At 40.7% G+C, this 14,620-nt stretch overlaps 1 protein-coding gene across 1 annotated transcript; it reads right to left on the bottom strand.

Annotated features, from left to right (window-relative positions):
• Positions 1-341: 341 nt before the first annotated feature.
• Positions 342-7,286, bottom strand: LOC127784611 (pentatricopeptide repeat-containing protein At5g48910-like). Its single transcript, XM_052311949.1, has 3 exons — positions 5,362-7,286; positions 624-667; positions 342-510 (listed from the first exon to the last, which is right to left on the bottom strand). The coding sequence occupies exons 1-3, from the start codon at positions 7,113-7,115 to the stop codon at positions 422-424; spliced, it is 1,887 nt and encodes a 628-aa protein (XP_052167909.1). The 5' UTR covers positions 7,116-7,286; the 3' UTR covers positions 342-421.
• Between the last annotated feature and the right edge of the window lie 7,334 nt (positions 7,287-14,620).

The raw sequence follows: 14,620 nt of genomic DNA, 5'->3' as shown, positions 1-14,620 counted from the left end.
GAAAGGATACGACTTCAAACTCCCCAGAACATGGACCACAAGCTACTTAGATAACAAGTCTTGATAGATTCCTAGCCAAGCCCAGCTCCTCCTTTCTTTTTTATCTTTGAGAAGACGACCATAGCTGATAGCTCCCTGTATGGGGCTAGCCCTACATATCTCCTTCGCCATCCATGACCGGGTGTCACCACTGGGCAGGCCCTCCTTTTGCCAGTATTGTGCACGGCAGCGCTGGCCGGCCTCGACACAAGGCATTTACCCGTGCTCCTCCCGGCTCCTGCAGTCATTGAGGGATGGAAATGGACCCGACCATCCACCAGATTATCTTCTCGTGCATCATTATGCTCACCAGAAAGGTTGCTGCAGATCTATGTCTTCTTTTCCAATCATTGTCATACATATTCATATGTACCATATGCTCTCACATCTTATGGGCCTGCATCAGAAACTGGATAGTGCGAGAGCAGATGATCACTTCAGAGCTTGTTGTCAACAGGAGCAGGGTATGAGCTGAAAACAAGAGCAACATAGTCATTTTCGCTTTCTTTCTCGAAAGAAAAAAAACGAGAGGAAATGGAAATGCAGTGTTGATATGGATAGGACTTCTTGTTTTTAGGTCCTACCTGTCGGCAGCGGGCCATCTGGTGCTAGTAAGAGCAGAGGATTCCTGCAAACAAAACAGCTCCAAGAAATAACAGCCAAAGAACTCAAAGTAAAAAAATGGAACAATGTCTGCATGAGATTAGCTGGCAATCGTCTCTTTTGGGGTAAGTCTAAAGCTAAAAAACATATCCATGTTAATGAAGATAAGAGTTTCAGCATCGGATTCGTTCATCTCGCAGACCCTGCTCCCTGAGTAGACTGTCCTGATTAACTAGTTTACACCAAATTTTATTTTTGTCACTACAATATAATTGCACTCTTGTCCTTCAAAACTCAGAAATTAACAGGAAAGCATTCAACATATGATTTTTGGTGTTGATTCATAAGCAAAAAAAAAAAAAAAAAAAAAAAAAAAAACTAAGATCTAGAACAGAATAGAAAGGTTTTCAATACATTCTAAGCTTAACAGGAAAGCATTCAACATATGATTTTTGGTGTTGATTCATAAGCACAAAAAAAAAAAGATCTAGAACAGAATAGAAAGGTTTTCAATACATTCTAAGCTTAACAGGAAAGCATTCAACATATGATTTTTGGTGTTGATTCATAAGCAAAAAAAAAAAAAAAAAAAAAAAAAAAAACTAAGATCTAGAACAGAATAGAAAGGTTTTCAATACATTCTAAGCTTACTCAAAGTAAAAGAACGATCAAACCAAACCCCCATGCCTATCATAATTTGTACTACATGCTAAAAAAGTTTGTGCAAACAGTTACTAGAAAGATGTATCGAGAAGCAAAGAACAGAAAAGCAGTCTTAATGGGATCATTACCAAGAATGGATGATTAGAATTGAACATGGATGATTTGATTACAGTACAAGTTGGCCCATAGTATCTCAGCATTGTGAGTACACCTGTGTGTTAATTCAGCATTCGGTTCCCATGTGCTAGGGTACAGGATCTCTAATTTTGCTTAGGAAAGCGTATGTTACACCTTTCTGTAAACCATAAACAAAGCACAGTCCGTGGCAAAGCCAGCTGCACGCGAGATGCAAGTGAGTATATTTTTGGTAAAGGTCTATGTTAGGTGAAAACCATCTTGCGGGCTATATAATCCAAACTATGCATATGTATTACCGATTATTCCAAACCATAATTATGCATTGTGCCATGCGCTAATGGTCTTATTATACTCCTAGAGTAGTGATTAGAGTTGTAAACTAGGGCCTAGGCCACAAATTACATATCTGGGGAACACTAAAAAACTTCTCCCAAGAGAAAATAAACAAGTAGAGTTGATAAGGGCAGCAGGCAGCTTATTTTGTCAAGGCCAACCTATTAATGATTGGCATGGAGCTGCATTTCTACTATACATCATATAACATTATGTGCGTGTGCATATGCGTATGCATGCGTGTCTGTGTTGCCTTGTGTGTGAAGGAAAAAAGGCTACCAATTCCTAGTTGTAATGTACCAGATCTGGATAACTAATATTGCAGTATATGCATTTGTGGTGCCTACAGAATGCAAAGCTGTAAACTAACCAGTTGAACAGAGTGCTGGTGGAGTGGTGGCCATGATAGTTCACATAGAACTGTAGAAGTATAGAACTACTGAGTTTTCTCTTAAAGGTTAAGAACTCAGTAATGTTTCAAATCTTTCTACTTTACATGGGAAAGTGTTGATTTAATTTAAATTTATGTGTTCTCTCTAGACATCACAATATGAGAAGATCGCACATGATTCTTTGTATCCTTCCCTTTTACCATGATGATGTCCTTACGGAATGCTATATAAAGTTGCAAAGGTTCAGTGTTTCTCAAGGGCATAAACATTCGAATTTGACACCATGAAGATCTAAACTTTTCCTATTTAGAGGATTTAATGCAACCTCTGTACTAGGCTACTAGCAACTACAACTCCATCTTCATGACTGTGACATTAGATAATATCTATGCTGTAAGCTTGCAAATGCCCAATAAACATGCAATTGCGTCAAAGACACTCCCTTGTCATATGTTCAAATCAAAGGCCCTACATCGACCAGACCACCAGGAAGTAATAACAACAGCATGGTGGAAGTGATTACTTCTGCCAAATAGTGTTGATCTTTGTTCTTATCACAAACTCGCACTTTACTTTGTTTGTGAATTAAACAACTGCTACCATTTCTTGCGCAGAGCGCTTCATGTCTCATTCAACATCAACAACAGGCAACAAGCAAGATAAAAGAACTAGCAAATCTAGTGGGTAACTGTTCTCCCAGGGGTATAGCTTTCCTAGTACATGAATTTTCAGACCCTGAAGGACAGTTAAGAACATAACAGTAGAATAAATCTGTCATCTGGGCCTTTGCCAAAGAATACGAAAGGTATAACCCAGGGACAACTAATCCCACTTTATCACTGTACTTGTAAAGTACTCTATTACTAGATTTGTTTCCAGACTATTGTAACTTGAAAGACTTTTTTGTGACACAAATAAGCTGTAGTATAACTCAATTGTTCAATCTCTTACACCGAATTCAGGGCGAATTCTCGAACGGTTAACCCCGACACGTGGCACTTCCAGATTCCTGGATTTGGTTTCTCACCAGCCAATGCGCAGATCGTACGAGTTGCCTCCGCGCGTTCGTGCTTGTGCCCGCAAGGCAGCTGGGAGCCTGGGCCCTGGGCCATGCTGCAGCTGCACATTGACTAGGGAGGTGCTGGCCCAAGCTGATGTCCGAAACGGGTGGAAACCTTCCAAAGAAATACAAATACTCCCTCCGTTCCAAAATATAGGACGCAACAACTTTTTAAAGGTGTTTCATAATATAAAGCGTGCATGCATGCATGACAATTAATAGCACATTCTATCTCCTAGATTATTATTTTTTAAATCAAGATGTTTAATTCTATTGGGTGCATGTATTGTATTAGTTGGGATTATTCAAACAAAGAGGTGATAATAATTGTTTTTTGGTCTTTGGGTTTAGGGTGGTTGTGCCTTATATTTTGGAATGGAGGGAGTACAAGTTAGGCCGTCTTCGGCAGCCCCTCTTCCCAACTCATCTCCCTCGTTTTCCAGCACACGCTTTTCCAACTGCTAAACGGTGCGTTTTTTATAAAAAGTTTCTATACAAAAATTGCTTAAAAAAATCAAATTAATCCATTTTTGAAAAAAATAGCAAATATTTAATTAATCACCTGCTAATCGTGGCTCCGTTTTCCGTGCGAGCACTTAGTGTTAGAAACCAGGGGTTCCGAATACACCCTTACTATGTTTCCTAACATGTAGTAGTGATTTATTGTATCATAAGATGGAAATTAGACCATCTTAAAATGAAAATGTACAGATTGATAGCAAACCAAGGAACCATTTCTGAAGAAAAAAAAAGCAAAAACAGATTTAGGCACCATATATAGATTCCATATGCCTCCATACTATACTAGATTACGTCACAAATCCCACCGTAAAATTTTGGTATCAAAGAAAACATCACGTGACTTTTATTTCCTTCAAAATTTTAGCGTTACAATAGGGTAGGTAATTGAACCAACGGAAAATATTTATTGGTAAAAAAAAGCTACTACTCAACCAAGAAAAAAATACAAATCAAATGACCATACTAAAGAAATTTCACAAATCAATATAGAGAGATACTTTTTTTTTACCATTTAGACAGATGATGATGTGCTCTATGAGCTTTGGCATTATCAAATATTGGCGGCAGATAATTGAACCAACTGAAAAGATTTATCCATACAAAACTGCTACTATAATAAATAATGAAAACAATAAATCAAATGACAATAAAAACAAATTTTAATCACAAATCAATATTGAAAATCAAAATAGAAAGACAGTCTTTTACAATTTATACATATGGTTGTGTCATTGTGTGCTCTATGAGCTGAGTTGCATGTTCTCAAAATCCTGTCATGCCCTAAACAATGTTGAAAAAAAATGGATTTATAATTATCTACTAGGGGTTAAAAATATTTAATTTTCTTCATTTACACAAATGGGCTAACTAAAAGGTGCGCCAAATGGCGCACCAATTTTCTAGTAACATATTCAATACTTGCATTACATATGTAGGATGTCATGGATGAATGTATAGTGCGCAAAGAACAGAATAGATGCACAGACAAAGTAGAAGAATCTAACATGAGCAAACAATATAAATGAATTGGCATAAAAGGCAATGGATTGTGTGGAAGAATAGATGAATGAAGAAGGTTTTCATTGGCAAGCAGAAGCTAAAAACAGGACTTACTCACTAAAAAGGCAAGCAGATGCCTGCCCAAGTTGTCCCTATCACCTAGACACCTACTATTTTCCCTCTTTAAAATGCAAGTTCATGTGAAGCTGCCATCTCAACAATTACAGTAACAACACTAGAGAAAAAAAGCATTAAGTATGTATCAGGTTATTGATGATTTGTAGCCCCTACCATATGGAAGGAGTTGAATTTATTTTTAATTGTACTTTTGCGTAGGACATACATCTCAGATTCATGTTCAGTACTGGATCATGGAGACTGAAAAGGAACAATAATTAGGTTTCAAGTTGCTGAGACACAAGAGGGTAGTAATCATGGTGTTGGTTTATGGATACCTTAGCTTTTAATAGAGACGTGGAATCAAGTAAAGACCCTTAACTGTTCTCAGACGAACAACTATAACCATTTCCAAAACTTTTCCCACATGCCATATATTTTTGTGTTAACATTTACAACTACAAAGAAATAGAATTGTAGCTCAACTGAAGTTACCAGAAATCCCCGCAAGAGCATGATCCTTCTCTGAAATGATGAAATTGATTTGCATCCCTAACAATTATGCACCTCCCATAAATCTTGCTTAGAAGTTTAACGGCATTATGACAATCTCCACAAACCCGGAGGTTCTTTGCTATCCTAATAGGCATGCCTGGTGCAGTGCTTATCAATCCAAAGGCAATTGCAAGCTTCTCGCTGTGAAGAGCTAGTGAGCTCTCCTTCATATCCTCATCATCAATATCTAGTAGCACATGTGAAGTATCTGGAACATATCCTGCAACTTTCAATTGCTGACACATTTCACTTAGCATCTCGTATATGTCCTCCTTGCTTGAATGGCTTTTATCCCCAGATATGAACTCATGAATTACACCATCAATTTCTATTGAGCTGCTTCCAGGTACCTTCTGCACACCACGATCAAGCATCAGCTTCCTCACCTTATGCACTCCTGTCCAGTTTCCATCTAGTGCATATATGTTGGATAGCAGCACATACCCTGCGTGATCATTTGGTGCAGCCTCAATAAGCATATGGCCTGCTTTCCTTCCCAGTTCAAAGTTCCTGTGAGTTTTACAAGCACCCACTAGGGCCTTCCACACAGCAGCATCTGGTTTCATAGGCATCATTTGGATCATCTTTTCAGCCTTGTCAAAAAGCCCTGCACGACAGAACAGATCCACCATGCAACCATAGTGGGCAATGTCAGGCTCAATACCATAAACCTTGGTCATTCTCTCGAAACACCCCATACCTTCCTCAACAAAACCACCATGACTACAAGCATTCAGCACAGTGTTGAAAGTAATCTTGTTAGGCACCAAACCTGTTATCTCCATCCTAGCGAAAAGCTCCAGAGCTTTCTCACTGCATCCATTTGCTGTGAAGCCAGCTAACATAGCGTTCCATGTGTCCACATTCATCTGTGCACCCAGATTTTCAAACATATGAACTGCACCTTCAATGCAACCGCACTTTGAATACATGTTTATGAGAGCTGAGCTCAGCCTCTCCTCGACTTCGATACCTTTCCTGCAAACATATGCATGCGCCCACAGCCCCTGGGCTAGTGCACCCAAATATGTAATCGCTGAGATGACGCTCACCAGTGTGACTCTATCAGGAAGACACTCCATGCTTGCCAGCATCTCACGGAACACCGCAATTGCCTCCTCATATTCCCCATTCTCAACGCACCACGCGATGATCGTGTTCCACGAAACCGTGTCCCGGGCTTGCATCCCCACGAAGAACTCCCGGAGCGCGTTCACGTCCCCAGCAGCCGCGTACCCGCGCAGCAGGGAGTTCCATGCCACCGCGTCACCCTCGTGCCCGCGGTCGAACACCTTGCGCGCGTCGAGCAGCGACCCGCAGACGGCGTACGCGTGGATGAGCCCGTTGCAGACGCGACGGTGGGACGCGGCCCCTCGCTTAGCGGCGTGCGCGTGGAGCTGCGCGGCGCCGCGGCGGTCCCGCCCGCGCGCGCAGCGGCCCAGCGCGAGGGCGTACGCCACGTGGTCCGGGTCGGCGCCCGAGCGGAGCAGGTGGTCGAACAGGCGGAGCGCGAGCTGCGGGTTGAGCCGCATGCGCGCGGTGTACGACGCGCACGCGTCCCGAGAACCATCCCGCGCCTCGCGCGGCTGCTGCTGCTGCGCCGGTGGCGAGGGCGGCCCGGGCCGCTGCGGCTTCGCGGCCGCAGCGGCGAGCGTGGTGGAGGTGAGGAAGAAGGGGACGGTGGGAGGAGGCATAGTTACTTGCAGCGGCGTGCGTCGGCGGCTGGGTCGCGGGTTCGCGGCCGCCGGTCGGCGACGGTGAGCGCGGCGCGCCCGGGGCTCCGGCCGCCGGCCACCGGGAAGACGGGAGGAAACCGCCGTTCGCCGCGGCCGTGGATCAGGTGGGGTGGGTGGAGGTTGGATACCGGCCCACGCCAACTTCTCTAGGAGGCTTGAGTTCACTGTGTTGGGCTTAGCCTACAGCGCATAGGCCCAGTAACAAACGCAGTAGGCTTACTCGGGCCGTAGGCTGGTACAGTATGTTTCCATCCAGAATTTTCAGATAGCGTTTGTATACAGCATATGGCAGTTGCTTTCTTTTTTTTCATTTTGGTAACTCTAGGAAAACTAAATCAGTGATATGAACTATAGTTACAAGCTCCATTGGGTCTATTTGAGTATTGGCACTTGATGGGTCTTTTTTTTTTTTTACAAAAGATGTATAACTTTCATTCTATTATTGAGCGTAGCTCAACTGATCAGATTTCTTTTGGTGAAACTAGCTCAGATGGGTTTAAGTTCTAGACTTGACACAGATACTCACATTTATATATAATTATTCTTTCAATGGTAGACAGATATTCGTACTTATGTCTAATTATTCTTTTAATGGTAAACAACATTTCTGTCGATAGCGAGACGCTTGATGACTTCGTTAATCTCGAGATATGTCGATCTAGATTTTTGGAGGTGTTTATAGATGTAGGATATGCGTGTGTGTATTTACAGGGATAAGTGCGCGCGCGTACTGTATACTGTATACTATGTTTCTGGAAAGAAAAAGAAAAGAGTGCACAAATTTTATGAACGCCAGAATTAAAATTCATATAGGTTAAGTTATACACACGCGTTCACGTATATGCAAGCAACATATGGCTTAGGGGTAATTAATTATGGGAATGGGATGTGTCGGTTATATTTATATACTCTCTGTTAGCAAAAATGTCTTACTTTTGAGAGAATGATCTTCATTGTGCCTTGCATATATTGGGACCATACTACCATAGAGACACCGTACCACAGGTAATTACATTGGCTGGAAGCTCGGACGAGCTAACTGATGAGCCATGAGCCTTTGGCATTTCAATATCTTTGCGCGGGTGCTAATGGCGATGCTTAATAGGCCATCAAACTTTAATTTCTATTAGTTGGACCACTAGGGCCATCCTTCTTTCTGTTCGAGCTTGTTTACTCTCTCCTACTTTATGTTTCGACTTTGCTTGCTTTCTTGTCATACCCTTGTGTGTTCCTCCATCTCTTTCTTTATCACAAGCTATAGCTAGCTAGACCTTGTCCTCGCAAAAATAAAATTAATAAAAAGCTAGCTAGAGTTTGGCTCTGAGTTGAGACAGAAATAAATCCATCGCTAGGCTCACATAAACAACTCCATGTTGCCCACCAAAAAGCACCAAACCAGATCAAACCAAACTATAAAAATGGCACGCAGAAAAGGTGGTGAAATAAGAGGCGTCTCGGACTCGAGATTCAATTGCGCGACACCTGAAAGCAAAGCACGCATCGATCGATCGATCGATCTTGCGCGCAGTCGTCACACACGCGAGACGCTGCAGAAAAAAAAAAGGTATAGCTTCGTCTCCGGCGACGGCGACACCCCCCCGATCCTCTTGCATGCATCAGCTTCTTGACGGCGATAGATCATGCGTACATGCACGATCCGGATGGCCACTCTCACTCTTCTCACCCACTCACCACCACCACCACCCACAACGCGGCTCAGCTACAGCGCAAAACTGTTCATGTGTGCGATCGTGTCACCAACACATAGGATTCGTGACGTTCATGATCTACGTGTCAGTGATAAAGTCGTCTCATACATTTACGTTGTTGTCACTTATGTAGCTTTGATAGATTAATTGAGAAGTTTTTAATGGGTTTGATAGCAATGTGGGGTGAGATTGATTGATTAATTTAACTGATGAGAATGCAACATAGTTGGGTTCTTGCCCCTTGATTAGTAGGAGGGGGACCCTCCATATGCCCTAATGGCCTTCGTTATCCCCATCATATATCCACATTGTTGTTAGTGGGTGACGACCCTAGTTTTAATTAGTTGAGCGAGTAGTTAATTGAAAAGTTGGTACGTAAGCGGACTTTAACATGCGTGCCAAAGTTTGTTTGCATCACCTTGGGTGACCAACTTGCATGCCGTTGTTTTTACTTAAGCTTAACCACCAAGGCTTTGTTAAGTCAGTGTCATCAACTGGGTTTGTATTTTCACCTAATTATTGGTGCATGCACTCCCATAACTGTGAGAGTATTTCCTTTTAATTAGTGAAAAATAACTAGGTAATTACTTGTAACATCTAGATGGAAACATTTTTTTCTCATTAGTAAAATTAATTTGGAGCATTGATTATCTCTATAACGTGAGCTTAATTTCTTAAGTTGTGGTTGTAGTTAAATGTCGTGTGCAGATGGATTACTAACAGTTAGCTAGTTAGAGTATAATTCTGCTATATATGACCATCTTGTTGTAGTTAGCTAAAATAAAAAAAACTGTCAGCTGCATATTATATTGCATATAGAAAATTAAATAGAGAACAAAAAAGTTCTTTTGAAAAACTATGTAGCCTTTCATAGAACATTTGCAGAGATTGGAGGAAACTTTGAGGTAACCATACATATTTGTGTTGCTTGATTATATAATTAAGCATTGCTAATATGTAGAGATGCTTAGGGGAAAGAGGGAGTAGGGCTTATCCATATCAGTCCAATGAGAGGAGAGTTTTCTGGAGGAAAATATGCAGCCTATTGTGCGCATCTAAGCTACTAAAATTTGAACATCTTTCTATGCCTTTATGAAGGAAAGACATCTTTGTGCAATTATGACAAAAAGGTTAGTGAATGACCACAACTTGCACAAGTACACACAAAATGAAAAAAAAGAAGATATATATACTACTCCTATTAAAATGTAAACTGAACTTTCACCGGATACGTGCATGTTTAAACCAAGCTTTACCTTCAGCTTGTTAGTGTGTAGAGCGGTAGGCAATCAAACAATGAAATAAATCTTAATCAGCGACATGAGCCACTGTAAAGGTAAAACCGCTCTTGACCCATTCAGGTGTGTGGATGATGCACACAAGGTCAACACTTGTGTGTATTGTTCTAGCAAGCCGGCAGGTAGTAGCAGATATCTCGGTTGGTCCTACTGCTGAGTGTACTGATGGATTTGATTACCTGGACATATATTATCTAAACTCGTTTAGAAAAATATACTGGTGTATCCTAAATCTTTTTTCACCGCTAATTACCTACAGTCTGAATCACCAAAACAGAGAGCGCGGGAGTTATAGGATCCATATAGGTTATACGTCAATGACAATTATTTTCCTTTACTTTTTTTTTCTATAATTCTGCAACAACGTGCTCCCTCCATAAAAAAATACAATTGGACTATTTAATAGACAAATTGATATTGAGTAGAAATAAATTAGATGCCCCTCGTTAAATGAGGGGTAGCTAAGAGTAAGATGAGAAAATTTTAAAGTACATGGTTACAGAACAATACTATTACTGTAGAATTACTTATATATACTTATTTAAAAAAAGTAGTGGTGGTGGCAGTGAATTTGTTGCCTCACCTATTCTCATTATAAATTTTGCAAGTTAATCTGAACTTCCTAATATTAAAAAAATCAAAATTAAATGGATAGCCACACAAAAATTAGAGTAGGATGAATATTCCATATAGAAAAAAAAGTAGCGCATTAGTATGTTTTCTTTTATCCGTAGTAAATCACAGGCATTTAGCAAGATTCTGGTAAAATTTGAACGCTGTGAATTTCAGCTAGTTACTGGAATTTGGAAAAGATTAATTGGCTAAGCAAGGCAACAACAAGCTGGGAACTGAGGTGACCGGCCCCGGCGGTGCCGGCCGACCGTACGTGTCGCCAATGGCCGCGGGTGGGACGTGGGGAGCGAGGCGCACGCACGCCGTACGCCCGGCGCCGCGACGTTTCGCGCTGCGGTTGGCCGGCCGCGCGCGCGGCCTCACCTGATCGACGTACGTCGATCGGTGACGCGCGCGAGGGGCGGGCGAGGTGGACGACTCCTCCCTCCATGTCAAATCCTCGGGAGTCATCAGGAGCATACTCCTACCATGCAAATCGCACTCGCGGCAATGCAAAGAACAATCGATCGGACGGGACTGGACAGGACACGACGGGTTGGATTGGACCTGCACGCCATTCATAGCCTCATGGTCGTCATAGCCGTCGCCTCACGATTGGATGATGTCAAAATCGAATCCCATGTAGGAATACAGCTTATTCCAATATTGTTTTTCTGTATGTACATGATTAATGTACTAAACAGGGTAGAGCTTTACACACCACTACACCAGGAATCACAAAATCGACAAAAATCGCTTGCTTTTTTTATCGTTTTTATTTTAAGGTTTCTAACCGGTTCGAGTTAACAAACCGCTTGGGGAACCGGACAAATACAATAATTTCAAACTAAATCTCAAATACTTGATAAAATTTATAACAATTTCGTTCATGTTCACAATGGTTTTCACGAAAACCGGCCGCTAAGGAGCTGGTTCTTATCATGTAATGGTTATGTGAAACCTGGTATACACACACGATTATGGAGTTGCAAAATCAGGTTAAGAAATTACTTGAAATTTATACACTAGCTATCTATTTGAGATGAGCATTTGTTGTAGTACTACCCTACGATCGTGTTTGCTTGGGTTCGGCGATCACATGAGAGTATACCAGCGGTCAAACGGCGGTAACGCGCCAGTCAGACTGACGACGGCTACATGTGACGGTGGGAAGATTACGCAGTCCGATCAAAGCGACTACACTGGTTAGACCGACGCATCTTCTGGTCAAACCTATCTCCATTGGCTACTAGGTAACTTTTAGTTCCGCTAAAAGTTTTTGTTTTTGGGTACTCTAGCCGTTCACCCCCCTTGGTTGAGTAAGTTCTTGTTATGCGATCCTAAGGTTCTGAGTGTTTCAATTCTAAATCTTTTTTTCTGGATGTGATATGAATTACCCAAATTTAATGGAACATATAAGATTTTGTGAAAAAATGCAAGGGATCTATAACTAGCTAGTTCTTCTGTTTGACTAGTGCACGGGTGTTCCTTCCTGTATTTGTTGACACCTAGTGCTTCCTGACCTAACGGCTATATATATATTTATTGCTCTTTTTTATTAGGAAGAGACGAGAGAATACTAAAAGGTACAATTCTGAACATGAAGGATAAGACTGAATTTTTAATTTGTATAATATGATGTTCAGCCAAAGATTAGATACATAGCAACAAAACTATTATGCGTATCAAACGTCCCTATAGAATGGTACATATTTTTGTCAGCCATCGCCGGATTCTTTCTGGCCACTCATATAAACATATCTGAAAAAAAATCCTTAATAAATATCTGAAATCACAACAGTATCACACCATCCATGAAAGCAACCGATGCTAGCTATAGCGACTTGTTCCATCTTCTCCTGAATTTTGTTTTGTCCATTTCTTTGAACCTCTTCGTCTAGCTACCACCTTTCTGCATGTTGCATAATTTAGGTCATGGATCATGCATCCATTACCTCTTTTTTTTTTTTTTGGGGGGGGGGGGGGGGGGTGGTTCTCGTCGGGATTGTTTGCTAAATTGTCCCAATTAACTAACTGCTGTTTGCTCTTGCAAAATTAAGTTGCATACCTGCCAAGAACAGTAGCGTATAGCAATGCATAATTGACATGTGTGGATTAAACATAGGATTTAGCAAAAGGGAACTTGTGTTTATCCCAAATCCTAGTGACGACATGCATTGAGAATATTATTATTGTACATTGTGCCACGAGTTGATTTGAGCACTAGTGGATCAAGGCAGCCGCCTGGAAGCTATTAACGTTTCTGTACATTGGCAACCAAGAACATGCAAACATGTTGCATGTGCATCCAATTCGGGTCACTATAGCGTGTGGACAACATTGTTTATGAATAGAAGAGGTATGGATGAGTTTTGCATATGTCAATTAGGTCAGAGTTTCAGAGAATTTAGGGCTTGATTGATTTATTGATAATGGCATATATACTACTGCCAATGGCATATTGCCGTTCAGAAGGAACCAGCTACAAATTAAATTGCAATCTTGGATCCACTATCTGTTTTTCTAGAACAAATGGAAAAGGAGTACAATTTTTCAGGAGTCATCTATATACTTTTCACCCGCCTAAGTTTTCAGAATTACGTGCAACTCCCTCTATTTTCAAGAACAAGTCTCTGGTTCATGCTTCGGACAGCTTGACCATCATTTCGGTGAACGGAAGTCTTTTTCTTCTCAAAGACTAGAACGAAAGAGGAAAACTGTTTTGGAGACCAGATGGGAGACACATAATAGACCGTGTGATAGAACATTTGCAATTACAATGGCAGGCAAGGTAGCTAATGGAAAACACCATAAATGTAGCAGCATGAGTTCATAATAATGCACCGCAGTTGGAGTCTCAACCCCCAGCATATCATCTCAAGCTGATGGGGAGCTCTCTTTTTCTTAGGCTCACTCATGGTCTTTGCAACTTTGCCTTGAAGGAGATGGTACATCGATGCCTCCTCAAAGCAAAGATATCAATATCCACCAAATTTTGTGGACGCCGTTAATCCCACTTTTCAAGGAGCAGAGCTGGTAAGAAATGATTAAGAGTTGGAAGAAGTATTTTACGAGAGCACACTTCATGAGTATTTCATGAGTTGGAATTGATATAATTGCACCCATGTTACAACAACTTGGCAGGTGGGTGCGATATAGTGCAAGAACTTAAGAATTGAACGTCCGAGTGCAACAACTTGACAAGTTAACAATTTAGTATTTTGATACACCAACTTGGCTAAGCATATGCTAGGTGAGTTTTTTTTTCACGATGTCAATATGCCATTACATAGTATGATAGTAATCTTATGGATATTACCTTAAATATTGAATTTAATCTTTAAGAATTATACTGCACGTACAGTTTACATCTAATTACCTTAAGATTTTTTTTTGTTTCTTTCACCTTCTCAAATATCAACCGAAATATAATATTTTTTTACATCCAGTTCAATTGACTTTCAGTTATTAGGTATTAGAATAAAAAAACATGCTTATACAAATCCACGCTAGTATATTTTCAAAATAATTACTTAAATATTGAATCTATATAAAAAATACTCCAAATAATTAAGTTGTCGCATAACTTCTTAGTTTATTGTATCAAAATTATACATACATTGCAAGTTGTTACATTTATACGATCACTTATAAAATTTTTATACTAAATTGCACATGCCTATCAAGTTGTTGCACTATAACACTCATTTCTCAAGTTCTTGCACCAAATTACATCCACATGCTAAGTTCATACACCGTGGGTGCAATTTACTCCTAATAAATTTTGCCTTGTTCTCATTATTTATGAAAGAGTAAAATACACGGTTAGTCCTTAAATTTAGAC

The sequence above is a fragment of the Oryza glaberrima genome, chromosome 9 (genome assembly GCF_000147395.1).
Source record: "Oryza glaberrima chromosome 9, OglaRS2, whole genome shotgun sequence".
Taxonomy (NCBI): Eukaryota; Viridiplantae; Streptophyta; class Magnoliopsida; order Poales; family Poaceae; genus Oryza; species Oryza glaberrima.
The sequence above is the reverse complement of the archived record's forward strand: the minus strand, read 5'-3'. Positions and strand labels throughout refer to the sequence as shown.

Excerpts from the sequence above, each read along its gene's own strand:
- LOC127784611 (XM_052311949.1), bottom strand. The coding sequence starts at position 7,115 with ATGCCTCCTCCCACCGTCCCCTTCTTCCTCACCTCCACCACGCTCGCC. Across the intron at positions 668-5,361 it reads TGCTCTTGCGGGGATTTCTG|GAATCCTCTGCTCTTACTAG; the intron begins GTAACTTCAGTT and ends TTTTGTTTGCAG. Across the intron at positions 511-623 it reads AGATGGCCCGCTGCCGACAG|CTCATACCCTGCTCCTGTTG; the intron begins GTAGGACCTAAA and ends TCTTGTTTTCAG.